The sequence below is a fragment of the Muscardinus avellanarius genome, assembly GCF_963383645.1.
Source record: "Muscardinus avellanarius genome assembly, chromosome: 3".
In the NCBI taxonomy this organism is placed as follows: Eukaryota; Metazoa; Chordata; class Mammalia; order Rodentia; family Gliridae; genus Muscardinus; species Muscardinus avellanarius.
The window spans coordinates 36750341-36767956 of NC_137788.1; the positions used below are offsets into that span (position 1 = coordinate 36750341).

General features: G+C 47.2%; 1 protein-coding gene across 2 annotated transcripts in view; it reads left to right on the top strand.

Moving 5' to 3' along the window:
• Positions 1-15721, top strand: part of KDM4A (lysine demethylase 4A) — a gene marked incomplete at both ends in the record, with an annotated part of 57755 nt that extends 42034 nt beyond the window's left edge. Inside the window, 6 exons of one of the 2 annotated variants that reach the window (XM_080692402.1) lie at positions 2176-2284; positions 2606-2791; positions 8973-9143; positions 14977-15096; positions 15345-15437; positions 15581-15721. In XM_080692402.1, the coding sequence (XP_080548528.1) occupies positions 2176-2284; positions 2606-2791; positions 8973-9143; positions 14977-15096; positions 15345-15437; positions 15581-15721 (820 nt within the window). The remainder of the gene's footprint in view (positions 1-2175; positions 2285-2605; positions 2792-8972; positions 9144-14976; positions 15097-15344; positions 15438-15580) is intronic. The other variant, XM_080692403.1, reaches the window with a different exon arrangement.
• Positions 15722-17616: the final 1895 nt, after the last annotated feature.

Below are 17616 nucleotides of genomic sequence, written 5' to 3' on the forward strand. Positions count from 1 at the left end.
CAGCCACCCCACAGCTCACTCTCACACAGTGCTGCCTCTGTTCTCTGTCTTGTTAAACATTTACTTGCTCTGAGGTAGAAACCCAAGATGCTGAGGTTTTACCCCGAAAGGCTGACTGCCTAGGGATTGGCACCCACAGGTAGGTGGCAGCGGTGGTGAACGTGTGCTTCCTGGGAGAACCTATGGGACCTGGCTCCTGGCCTCGCACCCTTTGTCAGTGCAGCTGGTGGCTCTTCTGCTGCCCCTCCCCTCCTGAAAGGCACTTGAACCACTCCCTGAGGCCATCGTGTCCCCCCGAGTTGCCTGACTGGGCTGGAATTGGCTTTGTATGAGCTTCTCGCCGCTGCCCTTCAGTCCCTACTCTGCCCTCCAGGGCCACACACAACAAGTCTGTTCCCACTCCCACATAACAGCCCCACCAGGATGACAGACTGCTTCCCTGGGACCCCTCTGTGCTTGTACCCCGGGCCTTTTGCATGCTAGGGCAGGCTCTGCCCCCAACATGGCCTCATTAAGAGCTTTCAGCTTCTTAGTTTTTCTTACCTTGGCACATGTGGGTTTCCCTAAATGCCCAGAGCTTACTTTAATTCTCTGTGGATGTTCATTGGGTAGGCTGCTCAGAGTAGGGCGGGGTTTGGGCCAGTTCTTAAAGACAGAGTCTGTTGTGGATCAAGGGAACAGCAGGGAAAGGTCATTCAGCCTCGGGGAAGAGGCTTGAGCAGAGGTGTCGGGAGACGGTGAGCACCGGCGGGGGGGGGTTGCAGGACGTACACAGGTCCTGTGGTAAGAGCCCCATGTAGAGCCCTTCAGTGTATCCTCACCCTGAAACCCACCATACGCAGCTGCGGCTCTTCTTGATTTACCAGACTCTGAGGGAGTAATATAAGCAGAATGACCTGCCCTCACCTAGGGCAGTGTGTCCACAGTGCTCAGTGGTGACGCCTCTGGCTGCACCCTCCTGGCAGGAGGTGAGAGAGGAAGCACTGTCGGCAGGCTGCCTTAAAGGAAAGGCCGCAGAAGCCTGTAATCCCAGTACTTGGGAGGCCGACACAGGAGGAGTATTGGCTCAAGGCCTGCCCCAGCAACTTAGCAAGATCCTGAGTTCAGGCTGAGACAGGAGGAGCACAGGTTTGAGGATAGCCTCAGCAACTTAACCAGACCCACATTGATTTAGACCCTGCTTAAAAAAAACAAGCCGGGCGTGGTGGCGCACGCTTGTAATCCCTGCACTTGGGAGGTGGGGACAGGAGGATCGCACAGGTTCAAAGCCAGCCGCGCTAGCTTAAGAGACCCTGTTTCCAAATAAAAAAGTATAAAATGCCTGGGAGTGTAGCCTGGAGGTAGAAGGGTTTCCAGGAACCCCAGTACCACCACCAAAAAAAAAAAAAAAAAAAGTTAAAGCCACAGGAGCTGGATACAGTTGGCACATGCCCTGTGATCCTAGTACTTGAGAAGCTGAGACAGGAGGATCACAGATGTTCGGCTAGCTTTACTAGGGTATGGTGGTGCATGCTTGCAACCCCAGTACTTGGGAGGCTGAGACAGGAGGATCATAGGTTCATGGCCAGCCTCAGCTACTTAGTAAGGCCCTCTGCCACTTAGTAACCCTCTTTCAAAATAAAGAATTAAAAAAAAAATAGGGCTGGGGTGTAGCTTGTAACTAGAATGCCCTTGGATTCAATCCCAGTACCAAAAAAATAAAAAGGATAGTCTTGGCAATGTAGTGAGATCCTGTTTCAAAATAAATTAAGTAGAAGTTAAGGTATAGCTCAGTGGTAGAATACCCCTGGCTTCAGTTCTCAGTACCACAAGTAGATAAATAGATCCCAGGAGCCGGGCGTGGTGGCGCACCCTTGTAATCCCGGCATTTGGGAGGCTGAGACCGGAGGATCGCAGTTCGCACACAGCCTCAGCTACTTAGTGAGGCCCTCCACAACTTAGTGAGACCCTGTTTCAAAATAAAGAATAAAAAACAGGCAGGGGGTGTAGCTCGGAGGTCAAATGCCCCTGAGTTTCATCCCCAGACCTGCAAAAATAAAGAAATAAAGAAATAAATAAAAATAAAATAAAAAATAAATAGATCCCAGGACTACCAATAAGGAAGGACAGACAGACAACTGGCTGGCCGACCATGGAGCCTTAGATCAGAGGTGACTGTGGCCTTGCCTTTGCCAGGTGGGTCCACGTTTCATGTGCTGTGGCAATCCTGGAAGCCAGGTTTGTCAACATTGCAGAAAGAAGCCCGGTGGACGTGAGCAAAATCCCCCTACCCCGCTTCAAACTGGTAAGGAATAATAAGAGACGGGTATAGACTCCCCACCATGACTCTTCTTGTAATTCCCTGGGTGGAGGGGAAGAGTGCTTTTCTGCATGGCCAGTGGCCACCTTTACCCCTTTATTTTGGTCATTTTGTGATTCCTACCCTGTGATTAAATGACTCAACTGCCCATGGTTAGGTGTGAGATGAGAACAGCATGTGCGTGCCTCATGTCCTGGGAGGAGGGTTGGCCCTTGCTCACCTGGCTCTCGTGTTTGGAAGGGGGACAGTTGGAGGCAGCTGGACTGTCATTTCCTGGAATCACTGACTTCCTTTCCCTGTGCGCAGAAGTGTGTCTTTTGTAAGAAGCGGAGGAAAAGAAACGCTGGCTGCTGTGTGCAGTGTTCTCACGGCCGGTGCCCAACTGCCTTCCACGTGAGCTGCGCGCAGGCTGCCGGAGTGATGATGCAGCCGGATGACTGGCCTTTTGTCGTCTTCATCACCTGCTTTCGGCACAGAATTCCCAATTTAGAGGTGAGGGAGGGTGCCACTCTAGGGTCCTCTTGACAGGCTTCAGGATCATTTTCTCTGCAGGTGGCCCATTGATCGTGTCAGCACACGTTTCAAGCATGCCTTTTGCTGCAGAGTGCTAATGAGTAAGTGATTAAGAGACGGCCCCTGTCCATCTCTGGTATACCAAATGCTCCTGGTTGATCCCTTTAGATTATGTTTACTCACTTGCTTCTCCGGGATGAACTCTGAGGGTCCATATCTTAACTTGCTGTTCTTTTTGCTTAACTCATTGCCAGGGACATAGCAGAAGCTCGGTAAATGTTGAGAGCTCCTGACAGCGCACTGTTAACTGCCATGAGTAGACGTTTCTGCGTTTCTCTGATGATGAAGTGCAGAGAAAGATGCATGGCATAGTAGCCGGAGGATTAGGAAATGGTCTGGGTAGAAGGTGGCAATGGAAATGGGTCTTGAATAATAGGGAATTGCAAGCAGGCGAGCATGCAGGGCTTCAGAAACAGAAGAAGCAAGTCTTGGAAGAAGGAACACTCACAACTGGTTCTGGGCACATGGGGAGGGAAGGCCCTGGATGCCAAGCTTAGGAGTCTGACCTCTTCCACTGGATGAGAACTTTTTGAATATTATGATTTGCGCGCGCGCGCGCGCGCGCGTGTGTGTGTGTGTGTGTGTGTGTGTGTGTGTAACTGGAGATTGAACCCAGGAGCAGTCTAGCTCCTAGCTACACCCCCAGCCCTATTTTTTATTATTTATTGTGAAACAGGGTCTCAGTAAGCTGCCTCACTAAGTAGCTGAATCTGGCCTCAAACCTGTCATCCTCCTATCTCAGCCTGCAAGTACTGAGATTACAAGCATGTGCCACCACACCCAGCTTGAATGCTATGATTCTAAACTATGTGTGTGTGTGTGTGTGTGTGTGTGTGTGTGTGTGTGTGTGTATGTGTGTATGTATGTATGCATGTATATATAACATATATGTTTATAGGTATTGATACATATATGTATACACACACACACACACACACACACACACACACACACACACGGACAGCTATTGAATTTAGGGACATTCAGCCCCAGCTGCTTTTATTTTTTATTTTGAAACAAAGTCTTGCTAAGTTGCCAAGGCTAGCCTTGAACCTGCGATCTTCCCTGTCTTAGCCTTCCAAGTATTGGGTTACAGGTGTATGCCACCATCCCTACTGAATTGCATGTGTGTGTATGTTATTGGAGATTGAACTCAGGGGTATTCTGTCTCTGAGCTACATCTCCCAGCTCATCTTATTTTATTTTATTTAATTAATTAATTTATTTATTTATTGTGGTACTGGGGATGAAACCCAGGCGCATTCTACCTCCAAGTTACACCCCCAGCCCTATTCTTTTATTCTTTATTTTGAAACAGGGTCTCACTAAGTTGCAGAAGACCTAAGTACCTGAGACTGACCTGGAACTCTGATCCTCCTGTTTCAGCCTCCCAAGTACTCAGATTACAAGTGTCTTACTATGCTCAGCTTATTCTATTTTTTTTTTTCTTGGTCTTTTTTTTTTCAAGGGTCTTGATAGGTTGCTGAGGCTGTCCTTGAACCTGTAATCCTCCTGTCTCAGCTTCTCAAGTACTGGGATTAAAGGCCTGTACCACCATACTCAGCCTGAAGTGTATTTTTTCACAATCATTCCAAGCAGTTGTTTGAGGAGAGGATTTTAGAATTTACGGCAGAGAAACCAGGTAGCCTACGAGAGAATGAGGTCTGAAATAGGACCCATAGGCAGCGCTTTGAGGTCATATCTAACTCTTGAGCCTATAATAGGTTGAATGAACATGGTGTTGGCTACACTGGGGAAAGGGATGAGGGGAGGGAGAGAGGAAGGCGAACAGGAATTCGAACTGAATCTGACAATGGCTTTCTTTACTCCCTCCAGAGACAGGAAGGATGCTCATCTATGTTGCTGGCTACAGTCAGGAATTGACATGGAGCAGGGCTGTTTTGCTGGGAGAGTGAGAGGGAATGAACAAAAAGAGGAAAAGATGTGTAGTTTTTTTTTCAGGTTTGGGATTGAACCTAGAGGCATTCTACCTCTGAGCTGCACCCCCAGTCCTTTTATTTTTTATTTTTTTTGCAGTACTGGGGATTGAACCCAGGAGCATTCTACCCCCAAGCTACAACCTAGCCCTATTTTTTATTCTTTATTTTGAATCAGGGTCTCACTGAGTTGCAAAGGGCCTTACTAAGTAGTAGCTGAAGCTGTCCTCGAACCGAGATTCTCCTGTCTCAGCCTCCCAATGCTGGGATTACAAGTGTATGCCACCACACCAGCTTATTTTATTTTTGTTTTGAAATAGGATCTTACTAGGTTGATAAGAGTCTCATTCACTACTTGCTGAGGCTGTCCTTGAACATGTGATCTTCCTGTCTCAGCCTCCCAAATACTAGGATTACAGATGTGTGTCACCAAACCTGGCTGGATTTTTTTTTTAATAGCACTGGGGATTGAACCTGGGGCATTCTACCTTTGAGCTATACCACCCCCCCCCCGCCCTATTTATTATCATTATTATATTTTTTTGAAACAGGGTCTCATTCAGTTAATGAGACTCTCACTTTTTGCTGAAACTATTCTTGAACCTGAAAATCCTTCCATTTTATCCTCCCAAGTACTGGGATTACAAGTGTGTGCTACCACGCCCAGCTCCATGCCTGGCTTTGGACGTGTAGATTTTGAAGTCTCTGGTTGAGCACTCAGCCAGCACCTAGGTGAAGATGTGGAGCTGTCTGCTTCTGGCAGGGTAGTTGAGCTAGGAACTGTGCTCTGGAGGTGCCCAGGTGAGGAGCAGATACGAGGGTGTGATGCAGAGACAGCTCCACAGAAGAAGCCAGGATGGCCACACACTGCTGTGGAGAAGGCAGGTCACTGAGCCCCAAGCTGGGAAGCCCCAGGAGTAGTCAGGGCAGCAGCCAGACTCTAGCTGGGAAGAGTCTGCCATCAGTGAGTTTCGATCTAATTTGGAAAAGACCACCAGACAGACTCTGAACACCGAGGTGAGGACAGTGATCAAAGGAAGAACATGGCAGAGCCAGTTCAGGGATGGAACTTAGCACCACCATTTGGTGAAACAGAGAAGTCCTTGTTGGGTGGCTGGACCCTCCTTTTTTATGAAGGTGTTTTGCTGAGCATAAGAAGTGGTTAGTGGTATGGGTGAGACCTTAGAAAGACTGAAAAATAAGCTGGGCATGGTGGTGCACGCTTGTTGTTTTTTGTTTGTTTTTGTGGTGCTGGGGATAGAACCCAGAGGCTTTCTACCTTTGAGCTACACTCCCAGACCTGTTTTCTATTTTATTTGGAAACAGGGTCTCACTAAGTTGCTGAGAGCCTCACTAAGTAGCTCAGGCTAGCTTCGAACCTGTGCGATCCTCCTGTCTCAGCCTCCCAAGTGCGGGGATTACAAGTGTGAGCCACCACGCCCGGCTTGTGGTGCACGCTTGTAATCCCAGTACTTGGGAGGCTGAGATAGGGGGACGGGTTTAGAGTGCGGCTCTGGAGGAGGAAAAGCCTGAGATGGCATTATCAGATTTTGGTCTTGAACAGGCTCGAGGTTTTGTGGCTAGCATGAGTACTTCACCTGCTTCCGTTAGTAGTGGTGGGCTGCTGGTGCTGTAAGGAAGTGGGCTGCTGTTGAGCATCTTTTACTTATTTGGTCTTCAGTTGTTTATTAAGCACCAACTATGTTCTAGGATGCTATGTATTTTATTTTTATTCTTTTTATGTTACCAGGGTTTGAACCAAGGGATGTTCTACCCCTGAGGTACACCCCAGCCCTTTTTATTTTTTGTTTTGAAACAGAGTCTTGATAGGTTGCTGAAATCTAAGTTGCTAAGGCTATCCTCAAACCTGTGATCCTCCTGTCTCAGCCTCCCAAGTACTGGGATTACAGGTGTGCATCACCACACCTGACTCCATTGTGTTTTAGAAGCTAGGAATTTATCAGTAGACAAGACAAAAATGTCTTTGCCTTTACATTGCGCATGTGGTCTGGTAGAAAGATACATAGGAGAGAGCTGGGCGTGGTGGCGCACACTTGTAATCCTAGTACTTGGGAGGCTGAAATGGGAGGATGGAAATTTCATGACCAGCTTTAGCAACTTGGTGAGGCCCTTTACAACTTGGTGAGACCCTATTTCAAAATAAAAAATTAAATAAGACTGGGGTATAGCTCAGAGGTATGATGACTCTAAGTTCAGTCCCCTGTACCCCCCCAAAAAAAATGCATAGGCAGATAGTAAACATGCAGTTTGCCCAATGAAAAGAAGCTTGGTGGGTAACGAGAGCAGGTTAAGGGGAGCAGGGGAGTGGGCAGGAAGGAAAGGTGTCAGTGCGTGGACACTGAGGGATGCCAGTGACTGGGAATGCTATCTCAGCCGTGGAGCAGCAGTGCACAGACCCTTCTGTGGGAACATGTGTGGCAGACGGGCCCAGGGATAGTGAGGCTGCCATACATGCTCCCACAGAAGGGTCTGTGCACTGCCTATGCATTTTTTTGTTTTTTGGTATAGGGGACTGAACTTAGGGTCATCGTACCTCAGAGCTATACCCCAGTCTTATTTAATTTTTTATTTTGAAACAGGGTCTCACCAAGTTGCAAAGGGCCTCACCAAGTTGCTAAGGTTGGTCAGAGTACTAGGGCTTTTTTTTGTGTGGTAATGAGGGTGGAACCCAGAGGCTTTTCTATTTCCAGGCTATACTCCCAGATGACGACGACGACTACTACTACTACTACTACTACTTCTTCTTCTTCTTCTTCTTCTTCTTCTTCTTCTTCTTCTTCTTCTTCTTCATCATCATTATTATTGTTATTATAGTTTATTTGGAAACAGGATCTCACTAAGTTGCTGAGATCCTCACTCAGTAGCTGAGGCTGGCTTTGAACTTGTGCGATCCTCCTGTCTCAGCCTCCCCAGGGCTGGGATTATAAGCGTGCGCCACCACGCCCGGCACTAGGGCAGTTTGTAGGGAATGGATGGACATGAGTCTACCATGTGCTCTGTGATCCCATTTGCATCAAGAAGTTCAGAATGAAGCTGGGTATAGTGGTACAAGCCTGAATCCCGGTACTTGGGTCACAGATTTGAGGCCAGCCTCAGCAACTTTTAGAGAGACCCTGTTTCGAAATAAAAAAGGAATCGAGGTGTAGCTAGGAGGTAGAATGCTTCCTCTGTGTTCAATTTCTGTACCAAAACAAACAAAAGTTCAGAATGAGAATGGTGAGAGCTAGGTGTGGCGCACCTGTAATCCCAGTTTTGGGGAGGTTGAGGCGGGAGGATAGAACGTTCAAGGCCAGCCTTGGCAACTTAGACTCTGAAAATAAAAAATAAAATAGGGCTCATGGTATAGCCTAGAGGCAAAATTTTCTGGGTTTGATTCCCAGTAAGCCCCCCTACCTGGTGGAGAAGAGTAAGGAAAGGGCCGCAGCCACCAGGGCTGTAGGACGGGGCAGTTGGCTGTATGCCGCCGAGGACCTTGGTCCCTGCGCCTTGCTCTTGGGGTAGTCAGAGCTCCTCAGGAGAACGTGCCTGGGGCCCAGGCCCGCAGCCACTGTTCAGTCTCTGCTCAGGGGCTCCGTTCTGTACACTCTACATTAGCACATGCTGTGCTGTTTGGTTAGTTCCAGGGAAGTCAGAAGGATATGTTCTAAGAGTTTTGTTTTTTGTGTTTTTTTTTTTTTTTTTTTTTTTGCGGGTCTGGGGATGGAACCCAGGAGCATTTGACCTCTGAGCTACACTCCCTGCCCTGTTTATTATTTTTTATTTTGACACAGGATCTCACTAAGTTGCGGAGAGCCTCACTAAGTAGCTGAGGCTGTCCGCAAACTGAGATCTTCTGGTCTTAGCCTCCCGAATGCTGGGATTTCAAGCGTGCATTGCCATGCCTGGCTATGTTCTAGGAGTTTCGGGTAAAAGCATGATGTAAGGACCAGCTCTAGACTGGGAGCTCAGGAGGGCCAGTGTTTCTGGCCAGGAAGTGTGAGTCTCTGGAAAGATCTATTTCAGCTCCCATCTTTTCTGTCCTTTCTACTTTTCCATTCCTGTGCTCATCTTCTCTTGATAAAGGGTAACTGATGTCTCCTGGTCTCCATTTGCCTGGCCCGTTGGCTCAGTGCATGAGTAACCGAGTCTCTTGTTTCTTCCAGCGTGCCAAGGGGGCCTTGCAGAGCATCACTGCAGGCCAGAAGGTGATTAGCAAGCATAAGAACGGGCGCTTCTACCAATGTGAGGTGGTCAGGCTCACCACGGAGACCTTCTATGAAGTCAACTTCGATGATGGCTCCTTCAGTGACAATCTTTATCCTGAAGACATAGTGGTAATTTCTGCAAGCAACTTCTTGGGCCATTTGAGGCTGGGTTGTTCTAGGTCTGCTGCTTTTTTCTAGCCTGTTCCTGTGATCTCATCATTAAGTCTCCAAGCACAGGCATTTGCACCACACTGTCCTTGCCAAGAAAAGTGTGTGCGACCAGGGTACCCAGCTTCCCCTAGAAATTGGTGGGAATCCTTGAAGTGTGAATTCATGTTGGTATAAACTATCCTTGAAGACATCTAGTGCAGTAGAAAAGCTTAGACTTTGGAATGAAACCAAGTTGATTGTGTGGGGTTTTTTTGGGGGTGGGGTACTAGAGATTGAACCCAGAGGTTCAAGCTATACCCTCAGCCAGATTTTATTTCTTACTTAGACAGAGGGTCTCACGAGTTGCTGAGAGCCTCGCTAAGTTGCTGAGGCTGGCTGTGAACCTGGGATCCTTCTGTTTTAGCTTCCCAAGTACTGGGATTATAAGCGTGTGCCACCACGCCCAGCTCGGTTGTGTGATTTTAGAATCTTCTTTTGGCTCTTTGCAGCTGAGGGCTGTGGGACGAAGTAGAAACTGCTCAGAGACGCTCCTGGCCTATTTATCAATACCTGAGACACTGAGGCCCTGCAGACCTGGACCCAATCCTAAGTTTCCTGGCTCAGTGTTCAGGACTTAGTCAGGTTTCCCCTGCTGATACGTTACCTTTTCATGTAGACTAAACACAAAGGTAGAGGAGTGTAGCCATTTCTTCCTTTAACAAATTGGGTAGTTCCCATATTTATACTACATATTAAAAATTCCTCTTTTTATTTTTTATATTATTTTATTTTTTTATGGTACTGGGAATGGAACCCAGAGGCATTCTACCTCCAAGCTACACCCACAGCCCTATTTTTTTATTCTTTATTTTTTTTGAAACATGGGCTCACTGAGTTGCAAAGGACCTCACAAAGTAGCTGAGGCTGTCCTCGAACCACGTCCTCCTGTCTTCCCGAATGCTGGGATTGCAAGTTTATACCACCACACCCGACAATTCATTTTATTTCAGATACTTTTGTGTGTGTGTGTGTGTGTGTGTGTGTGTGTGTGTGTGTGTGTGTGTGATACTGGGGATTAAACCCAGGGCTATACCTCTAGCCCTATTTTTTTTTATTTTGAAATAGGGGCTCACTAAGTAGCTGAAGCTGGCCTCAAACTTGTCATCTTCCTGTCTTAGCCTCCCAAGTACTGGGATTACAAGTGTGTACCACCATGCCTGGCTCTTGAATTAGCAACTTAATTGGTAGAAGCGTATTAATACAAGGGCAATTATGTCATTTTCCTTTCCTTTTTTTTTTCTTTCTTTTTTTTGGTGGTGTTGGGGTTTGAACCCAAGGCTCACACACACAGACAAGCATTCCACCATTGAGCCTCAACCTAAGCTTGAATTACATTATTTACTTTAGTGGCAGTAGATACTCTCTGCTTATTTTTTTATTTTTATTTTTTGGTACTGGTGTCCCTTTGGGCTATGCCCCTACCCCTATTTTTTTTTTTTTTTTTTTTTTTTTGGTGGTACTGGGAATTGAACCTAGGGCATTCTACCTCTGAGCCATACCCCGCAGCACCAATTTAGTTTAATTTTTTATTTTGAAATAGGGTCTTGCTAAGTTGATGAGGCTGGCCATGAACCTGCAATCCTCCTCTTTCCATCTCCTCTTTACAAGTGTACACCACCACACCCAGCTTTTGTTTGTTTGTTTGTTTGTTTGTTTATTTATTTATTTATTTTTGCAGTAAAATACTAGGAATTGAACCCAGGGGCATTCTACCTCTGTGCTACACCCCCAGTCCTTTTTATTTTCTTTATTTGAAACAAGGTCTCACTAAATTGCAGAGGGCCTCACTAAGTAGCTGAGGTTGGGTTTTAACCTGTGATCCCCCTGTCTCAGCTTCCCAGGAACTGGGATTACAAGCATGTGTAGCTTTTATTTTTAATTTTAAAACAGGGTCTTACTAAGTTGTCAAGGCCTAAATTGCTGATACTGGCCTTGAACCTGAAGTCCTTCTGTTTTGGCCTCCCAAGTCCTGGGATTACAGGTGTACACCTCCACACCGGTCTCTGGTGTTTTCCTTGAAGTGACAGGCTCACTTCATTCATTTTCAGGAAAATGTCTTCCAAACCACTCAAGTCTTAATAACCATACATTCTGTCATTTTTTTTCTTACCAAGTACAGCTGGTATTCTATGAAAAAGAGTAGTGAGTGCAGCTCACAATTCACATAGTTACCCATGTTGTTTTCTTTTCAGTGCTAAGATTAAACCCCACACCTTGTGCATTGTCGACAAAGGCTGCCCCACCTAGCTTTGCCCCAGCCTGCGCACAGGTGGTTTTCCTCCAGATAACCATCACACTGCCCTATGTATCCCAGAGTGTCTTTACACATGCATTCAAGCATTGGGATGTAACAAAACTACTTGCTCCTGCTTCATCAAAGGACATTGTTATATGAAACCAGGATTTTCTTTTCTTCCCCTTAAATTCTGAGTGCACCAGGGTGAAGAATGAACTAACATCTGGTAGCCCTTTGGGCCACTGCCTCGATGGGTGCACATGGCCAATAGTTGTATCCAGTATATGCTTTATTTATTTATTTATTTATTTATTTATTTATTTATTGTGGTACTGGGGATGGAACCCAAGGGCATTCTACCTCTGAGCTATACCCCCAGCCCTATTTTTTATTCTCTATTTTGAAACAGGGTCTTGCTGAGTTGCAGAGGGCCTCACTAAGTAGTAGCTGAGGCTGTCTGCGAACCATGATCCTCCTGTCTCAGCCTCCCAAATGCTGGGATTACAAGTGTGCGCCACCACGCCCAGCTTCCAGCATACATTTTATACTGTCTCCACAAATGTCAAGGTGATGAAAAAGGCCGGTGTCTTAATATAATGAAATTAGTCATGACCTCACATGTTCCCTGAAAGTGTGTCAGAAGCCCCTCTGAGGTTTGCAGGCTGTGCTTTTAGGAGTTACTGTGATGAGAGTTGAGAGTGAATTGCAGAGAACTTGGTGATTTATCAAAGATCACATGCTTGGCTAGTTAAAACTCCCATCTTAGATGATTTCTGTGGGGGGGAGAGGGTGGGGGAATGGCAGCAATTTCTACTTGATTCTTAGATTTATAACATTTATTAATTATCTATTAAAGTGAATTGGCGATATAGTATGGATCTTTTTTTTTTTTTTTTTTTTTTTTGGTGGTACTGGGGTGGAACCCAGAGGCTTTCTACCTCCGGGCTATCCTCCCAGACCTATTTTATATTTTATTTGGAAACGGTCTCACTGAGTTTCTGAGAGCCTCACTAAGTAGCTGAGGCTGGCTTTGAACATGTGTGATCCTCCTGTCTCAGCCTCCCAAGCGCGGAGATTACAAACGTGTGCCACCACACCCAGCTTTTAGTATGGATCCGTTTTTACTCAATAAAGGAACTAGCAAGGCAGCACAGAACCTTTTCTCTTTTTTTTTTTTTTTTTTTTTTGGTGGAACTGGAGATTGAACCCAGGGTGTTCTATCTCTAACTTATACCCCTAGTCCTATTTTACTTATTTATTTATTGGTGCTGGGGATTGAACTCAGGGCCAGGGATATTCTTTTTTTTTTCTTTTTTTTATTAATTTATTTTTTAAATTGGTGCATTGTAGTCATATATCAATCACATTGGAGTACAAGACTTGAGAGGATATACAAGCACACATCATCCAATTAGCCTTCCTCCAGCCCCCATCCCATTCCCTCCCCCTCCCTCCATCCCACGCTTCTTTGGTGATTTACTTTGATACATTTGTTTATGTACCTCCTGCGTTTTAAAGAGGCTCCGTCCTCCAGTATTACATACCCTCTGATTGGTCACATTAGTTGCTTCACTATAGGGCCCTTTCTATAGCTCAACCTCTTCCTGTTGCCCTTTTCCTCCTAGTTATTGCTGATTAAGAGAAGCGTCTGATTTATATTTTCTGCGATATTTCTCTGTGCATGCTGCGTTGCAAGTACCGATCCCACTCTTGATGGTCCCAGTAGTGGCCTGGCTACTCAGTGGACTGATCCAGACCTCGCTGGCTCAAGCAGCGGCCTTGCCTCATGGAAGGCCCCAGTTCTGGTCTCGCTGGCCCCTGCACCGGTCTAACCCCTAAGCTGGCTTTGGTCCCGGCCTTGGAGGCCGCAGGAGTGAACTTGCCTCACGCCAGGCTCCGATGCTGGCCATTGGCCCCTGCACCGGCCTAACCCCTTGGCAGGATTCCAATCCCGGCCTCGGAGGCCCCAGCACCGGCCTAGCCTCACGGCAGGCTCCAATGCCGGCCTCGTTGAGGGCCAGGGATATTCTACCTCTGAACCTATGTCCCCAGCACTATTTTAGTTTTTTTATGGAAACAGAGTCTCACTAAGTTGCTGAGTGTTTTGTACGTTGCTGAGGCTGATCTCGAACAAATTGCTGAGGGCCTCGCTGAGTTGCTGGGATTCTCTGTCTCAGCTTCCCAAGTACTGGGATTACGGGTGTGTGTCACCATGCCTGGCTCCAGAAAACCTTTTCTAAATCTTGTCATGTAGTATGACGCTTACCAGAGCACTTGTGAATATTCCTATCCTTTTAGACTCGTTGTCCTGCACCTCTGTGATGTGTATTTTTAAAGGATCTTGTCCCAGGTCTACCCATCAGGCCTTTCACTGACTGTTCACTGTATACCATGCTAGAATATCGTGAAGGGTATCCTCTTTCTTCCTTTCTTCCTTCCTTCCTTCCTTTCTTTCTTTCTTTCTTTCTTTCTTTCTTTCTTTCTTTCTTTCTTTCTTTCTTTCTTTTTTTATTTTTGCAGTACTGGGAATAGAACCCCAAGGGCATCCTACCTCCGAGCTATACCGCAGCTCAGCCCTATTTTTTATTCTCTATTTTGAAAAAGGGTCTCACTGAGTTGCAAAGGGCCTCACTATAACTGAGACTGGCCGCGAACCATGATCCTCCTTTCTCAGCCTCCCAAATGTTGGGATTACAAGCGTGTGGCACCACACCCGGCTATATCCCCTGCCTAGGAGGAGTGAAAATGTAAATGCACTTTGCTAAGTCCCTTGATAGATGATCCTTTGCTCTCTCACCTTGCCTGTATATATTTTTTTGTCTTGTTTTGTTTTTGTGGTACTGGGGATAGAACCCAGGGGCATTCTACCTCCAAGCCACACCCCCCAGTCCTATTTTTTTATTCTTTATTATGAAGCAAGGTTTCACTGAGTTGAAGAAGGCCTCATAAGTAGTAGCTGAGGCTGTCCTCGAACCACAGTCCTCCTGTCTCAGCCTCCCAAATGGTGGGATTACAAGCGTGTGCCACCACACCCGGCCACCTGGCTAGTATTTTAAGAACACATTTTCTGAAAACGTTGCTAGTTCAGTTCCAGTGTTTCTTCATGGCAGAGCCCTGAACCATTAGGGGGACAGTTGAGGGAATATTTATAAAAACATGTGGTACTGGGGATTGAACCTGGGGCATTCTACTTCTGAGCCACACTTCCAACCCTATTTTATTTTTTTAAACTTTGAAACAGAGTTTCTTAAGTAGCCGAGAGTCTTGCTAAGTTTCTGAGGCTATTCTTGAACCTGTGATCCCTCTATCTCAGCCTCCGACATACTGGGATTACAGGTGTGCACCACATGCCCAGCTGCAAGCAGGGTTTTAGTGTATCTTTCAACCAACACAGGAAGCCGTCTTGTGAAATGCTTGAGCAGGGATGCTAATGAGTCCCGGCTTATTCTTCCCTCAGTCAGTCACCTGGTGCTCAAGTGGACCTTCTTTTACTCTTTTTCCTTCCTCTTTCCTCAGAGCCAGGACTGTCTCCAGTTGGGTCCTCCTGCTGAAGGTGAAGTAGTCCAAGTAAGATGGACAGATGGCCAAGTCTATGGAGCTAAGTTCGTGACCTCCCATCCCATCCAGATGTACCAGGTAGCCAGAGGTTCTCCTTAAGGGGCCAGTGGGGGGAGGGGCTTGGTACTTGATGAATCCAGTGCTTCCTCTGCTCCTGAGAGAAATGGTCAGCAGTCACCTTTTCAGAGTTAGATGTCTGTCCACACCCAGTCTGCCAGCGTGGCTTCAGACATGGCAATCCTTATTCTAGTGTTGTAATGCCATTCTGTTCGGTGGGCCAGGGAGTTCAGGGTTACCAGAGCAAAAAGATTCTGTTTCCTTGGCAGGTAGAGTTTGAGGACGGCTCACAGCTTGTGGTTAAGAGAGATGATGTGTACACTCTAGACGAAGAGCTTCCCAAGAGAGTCAAGTCTAGACTGGTGAGTGTGTTTTGTGTGCCCTGGGCTCCTGTCTGGAGGGGAGGGAACATGGCGGGGAAATGTCCCTTTGGCTAGGAAAACCTTTTTTTCCTCGGGGTAGTTGACTACAAAATGATTTATTTGGCTTGCCTATTCTAATGTAGTCAGTAGCCTCAGACATGCGCTTCAATGAGATTTTCACGGAGAAAGAGGTTAAGCAAGAAAAGAAACGGCAACGGGTCATCAACTCCAGATACCGAGAAGACTACATCGAGCCTGCATTGTACCGGGCCATCATGGAGTAGGAGCTTCCAAGGTCCAAGAGGTTCCCAGCCATCGAGGCGAGAACACTCGGGTTCCACAGCACAGCAGACACTCGGAACTCTGAATCTCAAAAAACAAAGTTGTACAAAGAAAAGGAATGAATTAACCGAACCCATCACCTTCTCACCCCATCCTCATCGCATTCCGCTGTAATGAATTGACAAGCCGTTTCTGGACACATGGCAGAAGCCATTGACCTCCCAGCCGAGGGGCCAAGCACTGGAATGCTGTGGCTGCCTTGGCCCCCATCCTGAAAAGGGGTCAGCCGTGCTGGCTGGGCAGGATGCCTTGTTCCCAGCCTAGGACTTTGCTTCCTACCAATCACCTGCACCAACTAGGCAGAGGTGCTGGTGCTTGACCCAACTCCCTTTTTGTATTTATGTGTGTGTGTGTGTGTGTGTGTGTGTGTGTGTGTGTGTGTGTGTGAGAGAGAGAGAGAGAGAGAGAGAGAGAGAGAGTGGTGTGTGTGTGTGTGTGTGTGTGTGTGTGTGTGTGTGTGTGTTTGGTCTGGACCAGCTTCTGCCAGCCCCTGGCCTTTTCTTCCTTGCCTATGCAGAGCAAACAAAATGTGAAATTCTGCCCTCAGCTGAGCTGAGTAGGGGTCCTCGGGGGTCGGCTGGAGGTGGGCCTGGCATCTGTCCAGGCTGGAAGGGCCTCCAGAGAGTGCTGGCAAAGCTCATATGGGGATGCTAATGAGTCTCTCTTAAAGAAGGACACAGGGGTAACACGGGTATGTGCCCACAACACTCTAGGCACAGAGCCCCTGTGGCACAGTATTAGTCAGTATGGATGGGTAATACCCTGAAAGGAAGTTTTTAATGGTGGAAGCAGGCAGAGTCTGGTGGGTGATTCTGTCAGTAGAAAATTGCAATCATGCAGGGGTTGGGAGGGTTAGGATGAATTGGGGCCATTGGAGGCCAGGGGCAGGTATAGGTAAGCCCTTGGTCTGGGGGGGGAGGGAGCTGACTTGAGGGTTGGGGGTGGGATGCTAGAGGGCCGCACTGAAGGGGTTCAACAGGTTTTTGCTTCTGAATTTGTTTGCCTGGGCCCAGGATTGGAGGGCTTCACACCTATAACCTATGTATACAAGAATCAGATTTATAATACTTTCCCCTTTTTGTTACGTATGAACGCTATAAACCAAATTATTTTGAAAACCGGTGCATCACCTTGTCCTTAGCAATAAAGTATGTTGAGCAGAAGATTGGCTGTGTCTGCCCCAAGGTGCCCAAGTGGCCCAGGGCCAGGCTGGGAGTGGAACAGGGCTGTATGTTTTAAGTCAGTGGGGTGGATTCTGAGAAGCTGTTCCCAGGAGATGGGTCCCTTCCTTGTGGGGTGCTGTATCAGGTCAAACATGGTGGGCTGTGGGGAGCAGGGCCATATTTGGTCATGAGCACCTCTTTTTCACTTCCCCTGCTCTGGAGATAGCCAAGAAGAAGCAACGGAGAAAGGGCCAGACCACCAAATCTTCTCAGCATAGTTGGTCTCTTACTTCCATCCCATCTGGTAATTTCACCAAGGTAGGCTGAGCTGGCCAGCATCCCTATCCCATGCCCAAAGAGGAACCAACGTGAAAAGAATGTGTTTTTGGTGCTTTCGAGAGCAAGAGTCGCATCCCCCAGTCATGTCCTGAAGCTGCTCTACAAGCCACCTATAGCCGGTGAGAAGCTTCCCTTGAGGGAGACCCAGCCCTCTTAACCTAAGGTTGAAGTGGACAGGAATAGGGGAACTTGAGGGCAGCAAGTGGGTAGCAGTGGATGCAGGGCTTGTGCACAGCGCAGCTCCTCACCCTGGCTTTTGAATTCAGTGTCCTTTTTTTTGGGGGGGGGGTACTGGGGTTCCTGGAAACCCTTCTATTTCTGGGCTAACACTCCCA